Below are 18,391 nucleotides of genomic sequence, written 5' to 3'. Positions count from 1 at the left end.
CCTGTTTTACTCAGAGAAACTAATTTAGGCTCTGCTTTGGAGGATAGTGAGTTTCAACGTTTGCAGATGCCTAACATTCACATGTGCATTGCAAACTTTCACTTCACAGGGTAGGGTAGGGAGAGAAAGAATAAGGAGTATAAATGTAATGACATGAATATAATCTGGCTGCAGCCAACACCACTAAAAGTGAATGGCTGTTTTCAGTGAAATAATTTGCAAATTAAAAGAAAAATAATTGAGATCAGCCAACTCACATCATTTTAGTAGGGTTTGCTTTCCTTTGAGTTCATTAAAGAGGACACACACCCCTCAATTGTGATCACAATGATCACATTTTGTAAATAATGACAAGTGGAAGCCCCTTACAGAAGTCAATGCAGTATCCAGTACAAGAGGACAGTGCTCTATCACAAGGCAATCAAATGCTACCACAACAAAAGTAACTAATTTCAGTAAACATTTTGATGCTTCTTAACCATTCCTAATGGGATTTTTTCAATTGAGTGGTGGAAATGCCCTAATTGTGGTTAGCACATGCTGAATTTTTGCAGTTGAATTCCTGAATAATTTTGTCCATTAATTGTAAGTATTTTTCTTTTTACGTAGTTCAAACTTATTCCACAGAGTTCAAACTTACTCTTGGACCCATAAGACCAGGCTCACCAGGACGGCCAGCATCACCACTAGGACCCTTAGCACCAACAGGACCACTAGCACCACGGTTACCAGCAGGTCCCTACAAAAGAAATACATAAAATTTTTGCAGAGGTAGCAAAAAGCATCACAAATCTGTATATAAAAGGTGGTTCAGAAAGAGTGACCCAGACAAAGTCTTACCATGACACCAGCTCTGCCATCAGCTCCAGGGAGACCACGAGATCCAGGTACACCCTGCAAGTCAACACAAAACAAATCAAGAAAGGGAAAGAAATAAATCTGTTCCTCTGAGGTGGATAGTGCTTACTAGACTTCAGCCTTCCAAGCAGGTCTGCTGAATTTGAGGTAAGTGCACCTTTAAGCATACACACCTCAGTGTAAACAGGTATGGTGAAAGAAATCTCTCTCACTTCCTGTAGATTTCTTTAAATTCTAATCTGCTTGTATCATTTTCAGTGTTCATTGTAACTAACAGTGGCTCTAGCCAGCAGCTAGGATCCCACAGCCTGGCCCACACAGTTCCACATTCCCTGTAGAGAGTTACCGACTGACTCTGTACACCCTACCCAAGATGCAACACTGAATCCTTATCTCTGCCAAAAAAATATCTAGGGGGAAACACTGCAATTTTTCATATTATTTTCCTGTGAATTCTTTTTCCTTCATGAAGCTACATGCCTCCTGAAGTTCATGGCGTGGCTTTCTCACCCAATGAAAAGTTTACTAGGCATCCTTGAAGACACTGAAATGAAAGCTTTTGCCCTCCATTATGTGAGCCCATTGTCTGTTTTAAGCAGTTAAATCCCATCACAAACTTTTAAGAGTAATCAAAAGATAACTCACTAAATATTACACAGTGGATAAATCAAAGCAATCTCTAAATATTTCAGGGGTAAGATAGTAAATAAGCATTTATGCAAAGCAAAAATTGGTTTGGTCCCAACTAACCAAAAGGCTCAGAATTGAAAATTATCACTGCTTAGCAGCATTAATGTAAATTTAATTACTCATAATTATTTAATTTGCCTGTGGGACTCTAGATTGATTTCCACTTCTCTTTTTGCTTCTACTTCTGGAACATGAAAAGAAAACCTACTCTCAGACCAGCAGGGCCTGGGGGACCAGCAGAGCCAGGTTCACCAGGGCTGCCTCTCTTGCCTTCCTCACCACTAGGGCCAGGAGGGCCAGCAGGTCCAGCAGCACCCTATTTAGGACAAACAGAGAAAAAGAAGAAATCAGATGCTATGTTGCAAATATTATCAGGCTTTTGATTGAAAAAACCTTCATATTTTGCCATACTTACAGGCTCACCCTTCATACCACTTTCTCCCTTGGCACCAGCAGGGCCTGGTTCACCCTAGAGTCCAAAACAAAAAGAGATGACAGAATTAGGCATCATTCCAAAAATCTCTCTTCTACCTGGAGAGCTTACTCATGAATCAAAAAATTCTTTTATCATCTAATGCCATGCCTCCCTCTGTTGTGAAGACGGTCAATGAGCACAACTGTATTTTTGGCTTAAAAGGCACAAAACCAAACATGTTAAAGATGCTTAGAAATTACAGTATTGAACTATGACACATTTAGGGCTGGTTCCTCTGCTGAGGATACCCATTGAGGGCCTAGTTGTGAGATTGCTGCCACATCTCTCTCAATATTATCAGCATGGACAGAGCCTCACAGTGACATAATATTCTGAGTTGGAAGGGACCCACAAGGATCATCGAGTCCAACTACTCCTTGCACTCAAAGGGAGTGCAAAGTGAACCTTTTCAGTCTCAGCATCTAAAGCAAGTAATGAGACACAGAAATTATAGTGTAGCAAGAAATAATGTCTGCATTATAACAAAAATGTATCCAGAGAAGATCTTTTACAACTGTGGACACTGTGTCCAGTTTTCAAATGAAGACATGCAATATAGGAGGTCACTTACAACAAGTCCTCTAGCACCACTAGGACCAGCAGGACCAGGAGGACCAAGAATACCACGGGGACCAGGCAGACCAGGAGCACCAGCAACACCAGGAAGACCCTGTCCAACAGAGAGGAAAGAAAGATATTATGAACCCATTGTCTTTTCTGCTGCATTAACTGAATTGGGTTTTTTTAGATCAAAAAAGTGTGAGTGTTGTTGTACTTACAGCTGCACCTTTAGCCCCTGGAAGACCATTAGCACCAGGGTTGCCCTGTTAAAAAAGATAACAATACTGGTTAATTCAGAATCAAAAGTGCACACATCTGACAATAGATAAAGTCTGGCAAGTTACTCACTGGAGGGCCAACAGGACCACTGGAACCAGGAAGTCCAATCTCTCCTCTTGGACCAGCAGGACCAGTAGGACCAACATTACCAGCAGGTCCGATTTCACCCTGTTGGGGAGAAGGAAGAACCCTCTATCAGTGTACACAGTGTTACGGCAATAGTGAAGTAATCCTACATCAGCCTGGCATGAAGATAATCAGATCTGTATATTCCCACTTCAGAGGCCAGAAAGCCAAGCAGCTGAGAGCTTTTAATGAATTTTAAAATCACTCAAGTTGAGATGTCTAGTTAGGCTTCATCTAAGCTAATGGCTAAGACAGGAAAAACAGATGCTTATCCAGAAGGTTCACAAAAAAAATCAGAATTAGAATTCCAGTCTCATTTACATCCATGTGCCTCCAGAACTGGCCTGAGGTGCCACAGTATGAGACCTAACTGACCATTATCTTGCACTTTCAGATGCCATTTGCACACATACAAAATGAAAAATTATGCCTGATCAGAGTGCTGTGTGATAGTGCTCAAAGTGGAGTAAATGACAGAAAAAAGGTTCTTGCTATTATTTTCAGAAGGTTGTACTCCCCAAGTCCACTACAAGAACCTGAATATAATGACAAGTTCTCTTCAGCAGTTCAGAGTTCACCCTGGACACGTAGACAGTCTTCTCTTGAAACTACATGCTATAACCACACTTACACCTGCATTAGAGAAGACATGATGGTTTTCAAAAGTCTTGCCTTTTGACAAGAATAACCCGAATGGGATCTCAATTTTTTCTCATCTTCCCTGCAGTTCAAAATAAATTTCTAGACCAAATTATTGGTCTAGAAAATAATACTTTATTTTCTTCTAAAAGTGGACTAAGTTTTGTCTGTAACACAGAATAACCTGGATTTTGTGGAAATGGTCAGCAAAATTTGGAAATGCTGTATATGCAATATACTTTCCTTAAATTCTCTGTCCTTCCTTGGACACTCAAAATATTGAGGCTCTTACCCAGGTAAAAAATGGTAAGATTTGAGCAATAAAGTCAATAATATAAATTATAGCCCGCAAGAGCAAAATGCTACTGCCCTAAACCTGAAAAATTGTAATGCAATTTCTGCATTGTAATTTCAAGGACTTAGACTGGAAGTAGCCCAATACTCAAATGCAGCTTCTTGGTCCTCCACTATCTCTGTAAAGTGATATTAACTGCTGCTTTGCTTACTTATCATGATTTGTGTCACCCTTGCAAGGTATATATATAAGTGCACCTCATAGGAAGCAGTAAAAGGATTATATGTCTTCTTAAACCTGCCCAACGTCAATCTTCAGCTGTGAAGTAAATGCTGTATTTTAAATTAGCATTCATATCTGAAGTTCTCCAAATACAGATCAGGATGAGGATGAATCTCCAGAGTAACTGATAAGAAAGTACTCTTAGTTCTTAGGGAGTGGGGGGTTTTTTGCTGCCTAGAAACTCTGGTTAGTACATTTCACCTTCACTGTCAAATGTACCAGTAGGTGCAGATGTTCCTACCTTAGCACCAGGAGCGCCTGGGAAGCCTGGAGGACCAGCAGCACCAATAGGGCCCTGGGAAATGAAAGGGAAGCAGTTGTGTAAAGGTATTCAGTGACAACAGAAACAGTTTGCTTGTTGAAGTAAACAGATTAAAAAAATGCACATTTATTTATTCCACACATTACCACCTCAGAATATGAGTTTGTCTTTTGCAGTTCCAAACTGACAGATTTGGTTCACTACAGTTAAAGCCAGGTCAACGCTTAAACAACATTTGCAGTGCAAATTAAGCAAGAATTGGTAAAACCTTGCCTTGAGGCCAAACACCTGAGAAAGAACAAACAGAGGATGAGCAGAGGCAGGCATCTGCAAGGCAAGATGACTGATTCTACTATGTCTACTTGTTGCTGTGAGATTTATAATTACATTTGGACAAAGTTCCAACGTACCAGACCTTACAAGAGAAGATACACTGATGGATTCATAGCCTTTATTTTTTAATGCATACAAATAAAAAGGGATCGTTTTTCTTCAATTATTAATTAAATATCCAACTCATTAATCGATACTGGGAATTGATATCTACTTTTTTGTGAGCTAACATCTTTCAATTAGAAATATTTATAATAAAACTGCCTCACAAATCCAAGGTAATAAAACGGGCCAGCTGGTATAACAAAGAGGAATTAGCTTCAGACATTCTATAACCTACTGTATTATAAAGGGGGTACCTGGAATTGTTGCTGGTTTTGCATAAGCAAAAAAAAAAAAAGACCAAATCCTCTTTAGGATATATTTGAAAGCATAAACTTCCAGAATTTTCATTGCAATGACTTTTTAACATTTTAAATTCCAAATGGAAAGAAGGATAAAACATTATTTCTGTCTTAGTTTTAAAAAATGAGTGTTAATAACTGCTTTGCGTAATATTTATGGTATCATAACCTAAGTATGTGTAAAATAACTTCAGCCTGGCACAGACATTGGGACATAATGCAACGCTGTGCCCATTGTGAATAACAACCTATGCAATCAGCAGCTTCAGAATATTTTTCCTATAGCAACTCAGTTTCTTTCATTCATAATGTCTTCAGCTAAAATGTTTTGGTTCTACTACATCAGATCTTAGCTATAAGATCTCTATTTGCCTGCAAATTAAATGCCCAATCACATATTTTTTAAACACTCCACATGGAAGAACTGAAGAGAAATTCACAGCCATCCTCACATTCTACTCTGTTAAAGCACAACAGGTGTTTGAAGTGACAAGGGGTATTAAAATCAACTTTGGCAAAACAGAACCAAGTACAGCTTCATCATAGACTCAGTTTTTGAAGGTAGGAAGAAAACCACTATTAACTATTATTACTATTGTTCTGGTGTATTCCTGATTTGTTTCACAGTGTCAAAACAATATCCTTGTACTCATATTTATGTGGCTGAGATAAATGAGGTTTCCTGAAATCAGGGGTATATTATGGCAACACTAACTCCTTTTAAATGGACAAATCTCCATTGGATTAGCTCTTATTAGGATGGTTACTGTTTACCCGTCAGATCAGGAGAGTTGGATCTTGCAGGCCTTTCACACTAGCTCACAACTCATGTATCAGTGGTGAATGAAAAAAGGTTAGTGCCTGTTAGCCTGACAGGAAAATGCTGCAGGCGCAAAGCTATGTCCTGTTGTGCATATATGATTTACAGGATGTATATAATTATAGCCATCTGTAACATGTGCATGGTGTATACCTGTTAAAAAGTAGAAAGTCTCTTTAGTTTTGGGATGAGAACTGTTCTGTTAGACTGTTGGAAATGAGAATTCTGTGCATTGGCTGTTTCCCAGTGAAATGTGCTGGGAAACCTCATGAAATCACCAGTGCCAACAAGAGAATATTTGGTTCCTTTGAAATGGATGTGTTTAATATAAATCCTGAGGCTCTCATTATATTGTCTGCAAAGGGTTTATGTTTCACTAATTCTCTTTGTGATGGTCTGATAAGCAACAAAGAACTGTGTTAAAAACATCAACACAATCAACTTCTTACAAGTCCAAGAAATCCTCTAAAAACAGGAAGAGAAGCACAAAGCCTAATGGAACCACACTGTCAAAAAGCAAGACTGAAACTTACAGCAGGTCCAGTGGGGCCAGTGCTACCATCACTTCCACGAGCACCCTGTGAGGAAAGAACATGATAAACAGTTTGCAAAGAGAGCTGACTATCAGAGAAAGCCACAGTAAGTGGCTGGTTCATGACGACAGACAGATGGAAAGCCACTTACAGCTGGTCCAGGGGCACCTATTCTTCCTCTCTCACCAGGGAGACCACGAGCACCCTGAAAGAAAAATTAACTCATTTGTATCTTTTCACTGAACATAGATATATAGATTTTTTTCCTCTGCTAAGTCATATTACTATTACATTAGAGTATCTGGGTATCTGAAGTGTCAGTAATGACAAACATTGAAGAAAATACTGGCTGAACTATTTATCTATCAGATTGTAATTTCCCACAGCAGCAGCGAATACTTACAGGTTGTCCTGGGGTACCATTTTCACCAGGGGCACCAGGCTCTCCCTATGAAGAAGAAAGTTTGGAGGCTTAAGTTACTTAAAGGATGCTCTGGACAGATAGCATAACACTATCAGAGAGATTTTCAGCTTCTGAATCCCACTGTCTGTGTTTTCTGTAGCACTTTATAACATAGCACTGTCTGTGTTTCTGCATCACAGTATACAACAGTAACACATCAAGTCCTGAGAGTGCAGAGACTGCCGTTGTTCCTGCATATACTGGAACACAGCCAGATGGAATCCTTTTAGAAGGGGAGGGCCAGAGAAAATTGTTTCACTTGCTCAGCTTTCTTTACCCCCGTTCTTTATGCTGACATCTACTCTGTAGTACACACTTAAGAGATTGGACCTGGATAGTCAACTACCAACACAGATCAATCAGCAGCTGTTTTTTAGCTAGAGCAGAAGCAGAATGATGTTTGCTTTTGCCTTAGATTAAGGTGACGAAGTCCTCTCAAATGGCTTAAAATAAAGATCTGCCTCAGCTATTTTTAACTTAAGACCAATAATACTGAGTATTTGAGTAACAGCCATTAATACATGGCTCCTCTCCCTTTAGTAGTGTATTCTCAACAGCCTTCTCAACAGGTCTAGGCTGGTCTACAGTGACATGACTCATCCTAGAGCACTGGTATCCTGGATATACCTGAATGCACCTAGTCTTAAATGCGGCAAAGAGTGCAAGTTTTTGCCTTCATCACTGCTTTCAGCACAGTTATATCATGAACAACCCTGATTAAATATGCTGGTGTTTTCCAGCACTCTTACTTGTAACTGTTCTATCCTTTACTTAATTGCTTTATCTGCTTTAAATCTCCAATGACTGGACAAACTTTGCTATCTAAACTTTTTCTGAAGGTTAACAACTTGCAGTGATATTGAAGAATGCTAGGATACAATTAAAAACCCTATAACCACGTCGTGCTAAGCTCTTAGAAACAAGCAAGATGGAGAATTAGTATTTGAGTTTTTCATTGTTATATTAGAAGTTTGTGAATAAAGGTCTCCTGTGAATCAGTCAGGATTTCCTGTAACACGATGCTGCAATAGTGAATTTTTCAAGAACACTATTAGGCACTGAGGTGGAATGGAAGAAGAAAAAAAACTAAAAGAGAAAGAGTTTACCAGAGATGTTTCTAGACTATATTTCAGAATATATCTTTAAGAGTGTTTTTTTTTAAGGCTAGTGTTCAAATGTGCACTAATACGAAAATGATAAAAAGAAACAAGACTGTGAGGATCAAACAGCCTTCACTCAGCACTGCATCTATCCAGATTTTTAGCAGAAAGCCTTACACTGACCATGTGTCTCACACAAGTTTTGTAGAAAAATGAAATGTTGTCATTTTAACGTGCTTTAAAAAAATCCCACCCACATGCAGGATACAATCCAGAGAAGAGGAGAGATAGCAAAATCATTCTGAAGTGCTGCTGAATAGTCAATCATTAAGAGCCCAGTTCTGCAGCCTTTATTCACTGCAAGCAGTAACTTGCTTATTACAGCTGGACTGAGGGCTCAAGAATAGGGCCCCAGGAATGTTTTCTCGTGACAAGGTGTGTGTATTTGTTCTACATGGATCCACTGACTTCTAGATTATTGCAGCTGGGCAATGTTCAGTGGCAACCTGGAAGACTGATTGGATGGGAATTCACATGTCTTTTGCTAGAAAGAGCTACAAATGCATTCTACATTTTCAGATTTCATCTTTACCTTGCTGCCAGGAGTACCGGGTTGTCCCTTTTGACCATCCAGACCATTGTGTCCCTATATTGAGTAGAGAAATAAATATTGATACATATATGATTTTCTCTCAAATGGCTATATGCAAATCCTTCCTTTCACACAAAATTATTTCCTAATGTAGTCTTCTGATTTTTCAGAAAGTCTTTCATATCACGCAATATTAAAAATTTCAAAGAGGTTCATGCACTCTTCACTTTCAGAGGATTTCCAGCGGTTTTCAGTATGCTGCAGCATTGTTAGTCTTAATTATTCAGGGAAAAGTATGTATGTACTCACCCTAATTCCCTTAAAGCCAGGCAGACCAGGAGTTCCAGGGAAACCACGAGCACCCTAAAAACACACAGTGCATGAATGATTGTCTCTCGTATTATACAGTAGAGTTAAAAGGAAAGATGATGAATAAGTCTTTCAACACAATTAACAAGTAGATTTGGGTCATTATCATTCAAATAAGGAACAGAATCTAGATCCTAACCTCTCAGAACCAGACTTATTTCAAGACTAACAGTAATCCACCTGATTTTTCCAGTTCTGAACCACAGAAATTTCATGCATTACCATGTGACAGAACAGCTTTTTAAACTTTCTCTGCCAAGGTGCCTGCTTACCTGCTCCTGTGTAACTCCTCACTATGCCACTTCTGTTACTCATTGCATTATATATACTCATTTAGTGGGAATAGGGCAGGGAAACAAAACAAAAATACAACTATATGATATCCCTGCAGGTAAGGACTGAAATTGTATTAATCCATATAAAGAATATTACTAGATCATTAATGTGGTGAAATTCAGAAAGGTTGTTAGGTTTCATTAATTAGTGAACTGGTTTGTACCATATTCAGTGGATCACTACATACCTGAGGGCCAGCAACACCCCTCTCACCAGGTCTTCCAGGTTTGCCAGGGTGACCCTAAAAAATCCAATAAAGATGCACTAAGGAGGAAAGCTTTTATAAAATAACAACACAAACCATTAGGAAAAAAGAAAATACATTGGCAAGGCTTCTCTTTTTCTACAAATACAGGGAGACTGTTAACTTTCAAGTTTTCTTCTCCCTGTATTCAGGAAGTTAAATAATATATTTGGAGTGGTTTGGAAGTTATCTGATTTTCTGTACAATCCCAACCTACTGCATCTCTTGTACCATAAAATAATTAATTCAGGGACTTATTTATTTAACAATGTAAAAAATATGGTCAATAGAATTCTTAGCTTAACAATAACCTGGTTGCTAGACTTGAATCACCACCCCAAAAGAGATGAGAGACATTTAATAACAACTTACATCTTCACCAGCCTTTCCTGGAGGACCAGGGGGACCACGAGGACCCTGGGGACCCTGTTAAAAATAGATTGAGGATTACTTAAAGCATCATTCTTCACACACATCTTCCCACTGTTTTCTGACTTGAGTTGGGGTGTAGTTGGAGACTAACTGACTTTGCAGTTTATGATTCCAATTGGAGAGAGCCTGAATCTTAGTGTTTAGCTCTGTTTCTGTAACAAGATCAAGCAGGAGTATCCAAACATTCAAAGAAGTGCACATGGATAGGAGAAAGGGGCCTAAGCATTACAAGCCTACTTTGGTGTGCTATTCCAGTGTCTGTACATGAAACCTGTACTTACTGTTTGACCAGGTTCACCAGGCTCACCAGGAAGGCCTTGGAAACCAGGAGGACCCTAGAAAATAAGGGAGATATTTTTAGTTTCCAAACAAGATAATTTGTAATTTTACAGGTATGTCAATGTCAGTAGGAGAGATAAGACTGTACTCACAGGGGGTCCAGATGCTCCAGGTGGGCCTCTGGGTCCCATTAAACCCTAGGGAAGAAAAATTACAAAACCTTTTTAAAAACGTCACAATTATAGAAAACTTATCTGTAACACCAATTCTCAGCATTCCTAAAATACTGGTTAGCATCACAGTTTTCATTGTGCAATGTTCAAATGAAGTCAGAGGAAGTTAAGAGATCTGCATGAATTTGCTCAGGCAGTCCAAGTGCAAACATCTTCCAATGGCAACAAACCAGTGCCAGAATCCAGTGCAATGGTTAGGAATGTACCGTTATGGCTGTGAACTTTATGATTAGGTTTCTTAATCTATTCTGGCTTGTTAGCAAGTGAACTGATTCATTCTTTAGTGAATTCTTCCTTCTACCCTTCCTGTGCAGAAATGTCCAGAGTTTAAAGATGAGGGTCATAACGCATTATGAAAGGCTCTTACACATATTGTGTACACATCTATTTCCAATAATGATCTACTTCTATCTAAATATTTCATTGTTTTCTGGTTTTGATTACATTTTCTTCATTTCACTTGCAAAATAAGTCACTAATATACTCTCCTTGACATTATTTAGAATTTACATGTATCTTGAAAAAACAGGGTCAGAAAATCACTTCTAAAAAAGGAAATTTCTGCAGATTAGTGCTCTCTCTTAACAGTTTAAGATTTTAAGATTTACTAAGCAAGCAAACAATTGCGAACCAAAATTTAACTTGGACTTGTACAGTCCAAACAAATGATTTAGGAGATGTTTCAACAGAAATCATTATGTTTTTAATTGTTTTTAAAACTTTCTCGGAAAGTCTTTTAGATTTTCTCATTACAAGATTAAAATCATATGCCAACTTTTCAATGGCTTATGTAGCTTTCCCATAAGACTGAATACCTTTTATAAAGAGGAATAAATACACATTAATTCCAGGCATTTACTCATGAAAGTTAAAGCAATGTTGTGGATATGAAAATATGCAGTAGTTCTAGGAAAAATAACTGTTTCTAGTCTGAATCGTATGTGCTGCATAAATCCTGTTAATTTCTTCACAAATTATATTCCATAAATATTTTTCCCTTCACAATCTTTTACATATTTTTTGTGAAACTTAAAACTTCCTCAAAATAGGTAGATTCTACTGCTGTTTCTGTCAAATGAACCTAACTGGCTCAAAAATTGGAACTTAGAAATTGTGACACCTCAAATAAATCCTCATCTACGTTTTCTGAATAATCATCAGACACTGAGGGCAGAACTTGATTAAAGGTACTCCTATTTTCCTATATTTCATAACTAAGTGGATGCCAAAGTATTTTCCAAAATCCCTGTAATATTAGAGTATTTTTGGAAGTGGAGACAAGCACTTGACCAAGAATAACCCTGGTCATCCTTCATCCTGCTGCTCACCCATCAGAGGCACTGTCTGTGATGTCAGCGTGTGTGGTGGATTTAACCCATATTCTGCTATCTATGTACACTGAAAATATTTGCTAACATAAGAAAGGGTTAGAAATTCCTATGGAGAGGCAATAGACCCCTTAAATTCCATTTGTTCATAGTATACAGTGAGCTATATTCTGAGTAGTCCTCAGAATAGCCTTACAGTACCAAGTACTAACATTCAGATGTTGAGAACCAAATGTTGTGGCCCATTTCCTAAAAAATCTGTGCAATTCAAGGATATCAAAAGAGTTGTACAGCCATGGAGGCAAAATCATCACCAAATGGAGACAAGATGCTGAGTTACTTTTTAGGCCTGTGTCTGTTTTAGAGAGCAGCTTTACAGTTAATCTCATTCATAAAACACAATTTTCTGTCTCAATATGGGTAAAGTAATACTATATCAAAGTACATGTGTTATCTAACATCAGGTTATGAGACTGATAAATTGACTCATAGAAGTGTGGTCAACAAACAGAGTTAAAGACAAGACCCAGCAGTGCTATATTGGAGATGAATATACAGATCCAAGACCATATTTCAAGTCCTAACACTATTTAAAACACTTTACATCATCATAAATTAAAGGATCAGTTTCCAGTCAAGGTCAACATATGATCAAACCACTAATTTTAACACTATTCTTTTCATTAATACAGCTGCATTAGTGTCAAAGGAAAATCCTAAACACATTATCCATGCGAGTTACCAAGTGTGCTATGTCATATACCTACCATAGGTCCTGGGCCAAAATCTGCTGCTTTAGATGGATCATATTGAGCAGCGAAGTTCTGTAGGTAATAAAAAGGTTGAAATGAAAATACTAAGAATTTTACTTCAAAAAGTATTTTTAATCAACATTCTACATGTAAATATCATCTGATTTGTTATACTTGCTATGGGGTTTGTTAAAGCAGCATATATATAACTCAGTAAATACAGCCCTATTATAAACACATTTCTATTCACTTATTTCCAAAAAGACTTGATTTTACTGGGAAGGCCCTTTCAAACCTAAATATCTCTGCACAAGTGATAGAGAGGCATTGCAACAGTGTGAACTGAAAATTAGGAATGGAAATTCAGTGCTCATTTAAAATTGAAAGCTTTCTTGAAACTCTCAAATTATTCTGCCTAATTTCCAATAAGGGAAGTTAAGCAAAACAGTGAAAAAATATGCATAAGTAAAATTCATGTACCAGCCCTGAGTAACTATTGCATGAAGTGGGCCCTTCAGCTTCAGAAACATCTGAGGACCATGCAGCCTCAGAAACACTGCAATGGATTTTTGATATTTTATCAAAATGGAAAAAGGTTCTCCACAACACAATCAAAACGCCTTTTCTTGCTTGTTTTATTAACGTAATTAAAATAAGAAAAATTAATGAAAACAGTTTGATATTTGCAACCAGCAAAATAAACTATTGCTGTTCACACTGAAGTCAAAAGAGCATTCTTCCATGCAGAAGGACTTACTAAACTTGATCAATACAACACTGTCTATGTATTCATGCTCCCTGTGCAAGCTAATGTCAAGCAAAGAGTTAAATCCAGCATTCTACAGAGAGTGCACGATGGACACTTGTGCACAAAGTGTGTACACAACAGCCCATTTACAGTTCTGCAGGAGAAATACAGAGAAAAAGAAAAAATTCTAATGTACGATAGTCTAAAATTCTGCAGAACTTTCAATTGATTTTTTGCTTAAGGAATTGTCTTCTTCAGCTTATTCCAATACAGTTGCTGTCTCTTGAATCCAACCACAAAGCTTTCTTTTCCCCATCTACTTAACAGCACTGGTTTCATTTAGTTGATTCCTAACCCATACACATTATCGCTGTGTAAATTTAATGCTAAATCACAGAGTTGATTTGCTCTTCTTCCTAAGTCCCTGTTGAATACAGAATCCATATTTTCCATGGAATATATACACCCCAAGGACAGTTCCACTGGAACCGGGACCATCAATTTCTTATGGCTCGCAAAAGAATGTTTCTTCCACTCTTCAATTCAACAACAGTGTTTTTCAGAAGAGATAAATTTCATCTTGGTCACAAAGCACAGCTTATGAGTTCTGGTAATAGAAAGTTTGGATGCCTTACTCCGCCAAGACCTGGAGGACCAGGGGGCCCTGGAGGACCTGGTAGACCATCTTCACCATCTCTGCCTGGTGGACCTGGTGGACCCTAGAGTTAAAAAGAGAATTATACAGTGAAAATTAGAAGTGGCTGAAGAAATCTCTGATGTGGTAACTTCTCTAACAACCAGGCACCCACAGCACACCCTACAGCAGCGCTATATATGCACAGTTAAGGGTTTCAATAAATGTTGAGAGAATAAGCATAGTCTGATTTTATGTTACCTTGCTACACCTTGTATCAGATACATAACTGGAGCTTCATATTTGAGAAGATTTATGGGAGCAATATTGGATTTATGCTACCAAAACGTCATCTCCAAACTGGGGAGCTTCACGTTAAGTGACAAACTTTGGACTTAGGAACCCCAAGTGACCCATGTGGACCCACACAGCCTGTTAGATCCTGAGAGCCTAAAATTTGCCCAGCTGAGGATTTGAAAAGGTCAGCCCTACTGATATGAATTAACATGAATCCAGAGTTAGTCCAAGGTCAGTTTTTAATCAGTATAGACTGCTTGCTGGTACAATTGCAAATCCAATTAAAATTAAGCAGTGCTCTTCTACAGATTTTTGATACTGTCCCTCTGCTACCACTGTCAGAACTTCTTTTACAACAGGTTGAAATCATCTGTGTTCAGTCTGGTAACATTTGTCCTTACATTCTTTCATCCTCAGTACACAAAGGTGGTCAAGTTTTGGCATCATGGCAATTGATGTGAGGTACTTAATTTGTTGAGTATTTTGGACCCAGTTAAGTACTAAATGAAATCCATAATAAATGGATTTCTAAAGAAGCAAAATTAGGCTTGTTGCCTTCAGAACAAAGAAAGCATCTAGTTTCATTAAACAAATTTAGTTAGTGGCAGCCCAAAGCAAATATCCAGCTGACCACACAGATATAGTCCTCCTAATAGCTTCCATTACATTTGTCAGCATACCATGATCTCAGAAATCTTCAAGAGCTCCCTCATCAGTACTACGGCACTTTCATTTTCAAAAGATACAAAAAAAGACATGTAACTACACACAACCCAGATAAGTATGTGCATTTCAGAATACCACTTTACAAAAAGCAGCAATGATGCAGAAGCAAACAAAAAAAGCAGATATCAGCAATATGAATGAACATTACAATTAAATTATTCAACTGTCCTTATTTATGGTTACTTTTACAGTAGAGCCTTTAGCAGTATATTTTAGCAGCATCCACTTTGACTGGCAGAAGCTAGATAACAAATGCCCAGCTGCCAAGAAAAGAGCTTTTCCAAAACATCATTGGAGGCACAGGTAATGAACGATCTTCAAAACTGGCTTAGTCTATTCAGGTTTTATGTAGAGAGCTTATCCGTATACCATATTGTTCGAAGATTGCATCTTTACATGTCAACTTTTCCCTCTGCATTTCTATGCATTATTTCTACTGTGAGCAGCTGGAAAAATGTTTTTCAAATCATCACTTGAAGAGCTAGACTGTGCTATGATTTCAATCACATCTGTTCAGGCACAATGACCACAATTAGGCTGATGAAGTATTGCCACGGCAGAATTTGGTACATAGGTAACTTGGTTTTTTTTTTTAAATGAAATTGCACATGCAAGCTTGTATGGGTAGAATCATTTAATCTCACAGCAATGCTTAAACTTAGTTTTTTCCTACTGGTCTTCCAACAAGTACTGTTCAAAGATCACAAGTAAATGTCAATCTAATTCCTTACCCTTTCTCCCTGTGGCCCTTTGTCTCCTCTAGGGCCCTGCCGAAAGAAAATAACACTTAATGAGTTACCATGGACATTTTCCAGGACAATACAGGGAAACAGACACATTAATAATAGAGTACATTAAAAGGAAAAGAAGGTCCAACAGCTATTTTCCACAGACAGCATATTTTTGTCTGCAATAATCGACTGGAAATAGATTAGCCACTGCCACTATTGTGTGAATTAAACTGTCACTGCACAGACCGCTGAAGTACTTGCAAAACTGTTTTTTTTTTCCTACTAAATAACTAGTTCTAGTTTAACTGCAGTAACTTTTAGAAATAATACAGAATCTATTTTGCCTTTTAGACCTGTGTGGATATTGTTGTACTATTCAATTCATGTAAATCTTTCCAAAGGAACTCTATTTAAATAAGAATGATAACTTTGATGCCATTCAGGTCTTGGTAGGCTTAGTTCTGCTCATAGGTAAAGCACCTTTAATTCAATATTTGAATCTACCCTGGTATTGAGATGCAACATTGATTGTTCTCTCCTTTTTACTACCTATTCATCTCAGCACTACAGCTATTTTCAGAGAACACTGAAAATAATCAACATAGTCAATTTTCCTTTCATCCAATACTCAACAAAATATTAATCTGCTGAAGACTACCTGATATCATGTTCATTTACACAAAAGAAAAATAAAAATGCTTACCTTCCGCCCTGCAGGTGCCTGGAAAAAAATAAAGAAGAGAATTTAAAAAAGAAAGTTACAGTTTCTGCCAGTATTTTAAACTAAAATAATGCATATACTTAGACTCATCTTCTTACAGAAGTATACTTTTTCTCAATACAGTATATTTAACTATGCTCTGTGATTTAAAATTACTTTGAAGGCAAGTTATATATAGCAAAGATGCACGTAACTGTATTAACATGTGTTGAAGACTGACAAGATTATAACTGTTACAGCCTAAAATATTGGAATTAAAAAAAAAAAAAAGTCACACCTGAGCTCTTTCATAATCCTACTGTGCAATGAAATCTAGACTGTAAAACTGGCTTTAAAGTAGAGTCATCTCCAATCCAAACTGCCAGGTACAATGTCCAAACAGCACTGCTCCGTTACTTTCCCCTCGTGGTCTCTACACCTATGAAGGCAGTCTCTTAAAAAGGCCGTCCCACTTGAGAAATTGGGGTGGATACCTTTCCAGGCAGTGCCTTCAGGATTTAATCACCACTTTTCCACGACCATCTTGGGAGTAAATGTTAGAAAATAATACTGCCACAAGAAGCAAAGCCTAGCCTGTTAATTGGAGTGTTACATATTAGATTAAAAAAATTATACTGACCTCACTCACATCTGCAAACAGAAGGGAAAGAAAAAAAGAGATAATTAGATATCAAATATTTTATAAGTTTTAAATGTTAAACTTGCTTTAAATTAAAAATTAAATTTGCTGCTTTTTATTCAAGATGAAATTTTGCTGATTTTCTTAATGCAATAAACATTTTCTTAATATAAGTTCTTACTTCTAAGATGATTATCTTAGATTGGAAAGACTCACAGGTGAAATCGCCCTGTATTTCAAATTCAAAACAAACTTGCTAATGAAATCAAGACAAGTAATATGGCTGATACAGTAAAAAGGCAGATATCAACTATAAACCTGCTCTAAACATGTTTAAACATAGCTCCATAGAAAAACCCCCACGCCTATGTATTATCATATATGTGTTCATGCAAGAGATTAATAAACCCACGCAGACTGTCATGTGTGAAGACATTAAATTGTAGGAGTAACCTGAAACTTTAATATCAATGGCCCAATCCCACTTTTTATGGGGAAAGGTTCTAGCCAAAATCCCTATTTCCACAATTTCCTGTAAAACTGTGTAACAGGGAACAGTTTGAAGCTATTTAATGCCAAATTGCAAATAACTATCTCTGTATGTTATGTACCGCTAAGTGTGAGCAAGCTCTTTTTTCTCTAGCTGGAGATACAAATTTTCTGACTTCCTTAATTTTTTAGAAATTAAAAATCTATTTTGTCTCAAACTCACTATAATAAAAGAGTCTCACATGACACTTAACTGCCAGCAATTTAATAGCACCACTAACTAACAGGTTGTTGGATGTTTTTCCACGACGTGTCACTTTGGCAATGTATGAGCACACTAAATTCCGATGATTCGTGCAGTCCAGAAAAAGGTAACAGTGCTGAAATGCTGAAAGCACTGGAATTCCGCCGCAGTACACACAGACTGCCTGTGCTAACCCAACATAAAACTAAAGCCATTACTGCCCCCAGGTGCCGGTGACAATGGCGCCCACCCAAATTCCCTGCAGGAAGCGCGGGGCGGGCGTGTTCGGGGACCCCCACACGAACCGCTCCGTCTCCTTTGCGAAGGCCGGGGTTGGGCGGATGTTCCCAGAACGCCCCTCCAGAACGGCCCCGCCGCTGCCCCCCGCCCCGACGAGGGCGACCCGGGGCACCTTTCCGGGGGGGGCATCTTCCTGGGGGCTCCCAGAGCCAGGAGCGGGCAGCGCACGGCTGCTCCCTCCCGCCTCCGCCCTGGAA

At 38.1% G+C, this 18,391-nt stretch overlaps 1 protein-coding gene across 1 annotated transcript in view; it reads right to left on the bottom strand.

The window, feature by feature from the left end:
• The window catches only part of COL1A2 (collagen type I alpha 2 chain), a 39,339-nt gene that overhangs the window by 19,880 nt on the left and 1,068 nt on the right, over positions 1–18,391 (bottom strand). Inside the window, exons 2-23 of the mRNA XM_008629908.2 lie at positions 17,162–17,172; positions 16,525–16,542; positions 15,822–15,857; positions 14,069–14,152; positions 12,701–12,757; positions 10,525–10,569; positions 10,375–10,428; positions 10,034–10,087; positions 9,605–9,658; positions 9,022–9,075; positions 8,713–8,766; positions 6,961–7,005; positions 6,709–6,762; positions 6,558–6,602; positions 4,447–4,500; positions 2,933–3,031; positions 2,803–2,847; positions 2,595–2,693; positions 1,964–2,017; positions 1,757–1,864; positions 841–894; positions 641–739 (exon numbers count right to left, since the gene is read on the bottom strand). Of these exons, the coding sequence (XP_008628130.1) occupies positions 641–739; positions 841–894; positions 1,757–1,864; positions 1,964–2,017; positions 2,595–2,693; positions 2,803–2,847; positions 2,933–3,031; positions 4,447–4,500; positions 6,558–6,602; positions 6,709–6,762; positions 6,961–7,005; positions 8,713–8,766; positions 9,022–9,075; positions 9,605–9,658; positions 10,034–10,087; positions 10,375–10,428; positions 10,525–10,569; positions 12,701–12,757; positions 14,069–14,152; positions 15,822–15,857; positions 16,525–16,542; positions 17,162–17,172 (1,277 nt within the window). The remainder of the gene's footprint in view (positions 1–640; positions 740–840; positions 895–1,756; positions 1,865–1,963; positions 2,018–2,594; positions 2,694–2,802; positions 2,848–2,932; positions 3,032–4,446; positions 4,501–6,557; positions 6,603–6,708; positions 6,763–6,960; positions 7,006–8,712; positions 8,767–9,021; positions 9,076–9,604; positions 9,659–10,033; positions 10,088–10,374; positions 10,429–10,524; positions 10,570–12,700; positions 12,758–14,068; positions 14,153–15,821; positions 15,858–16,524; positions 16,543–17,161; positions 17,173–18,391) is intronic.

The sequence above is a fragment of the Corvus brachyrhynchos genome, unplaced genomic scaffold, assembly GCF_000691975.1.
Source record: "Corvus brachyrhynchos isolate BGI_N302 unplaced genomic scaffold, ASM69197v1 scaffold142, whole genome shotgun sequence".
Taxonomy (NCBI): Eukaryota; Metazoa; Chordata; class Aves; order Passeriformes; family Corvidae; genus Corvus; species Corvus brachyrhynchos.
This window is presented reverse-complemented; position numbering and strand designations above follow the sequence as displayed.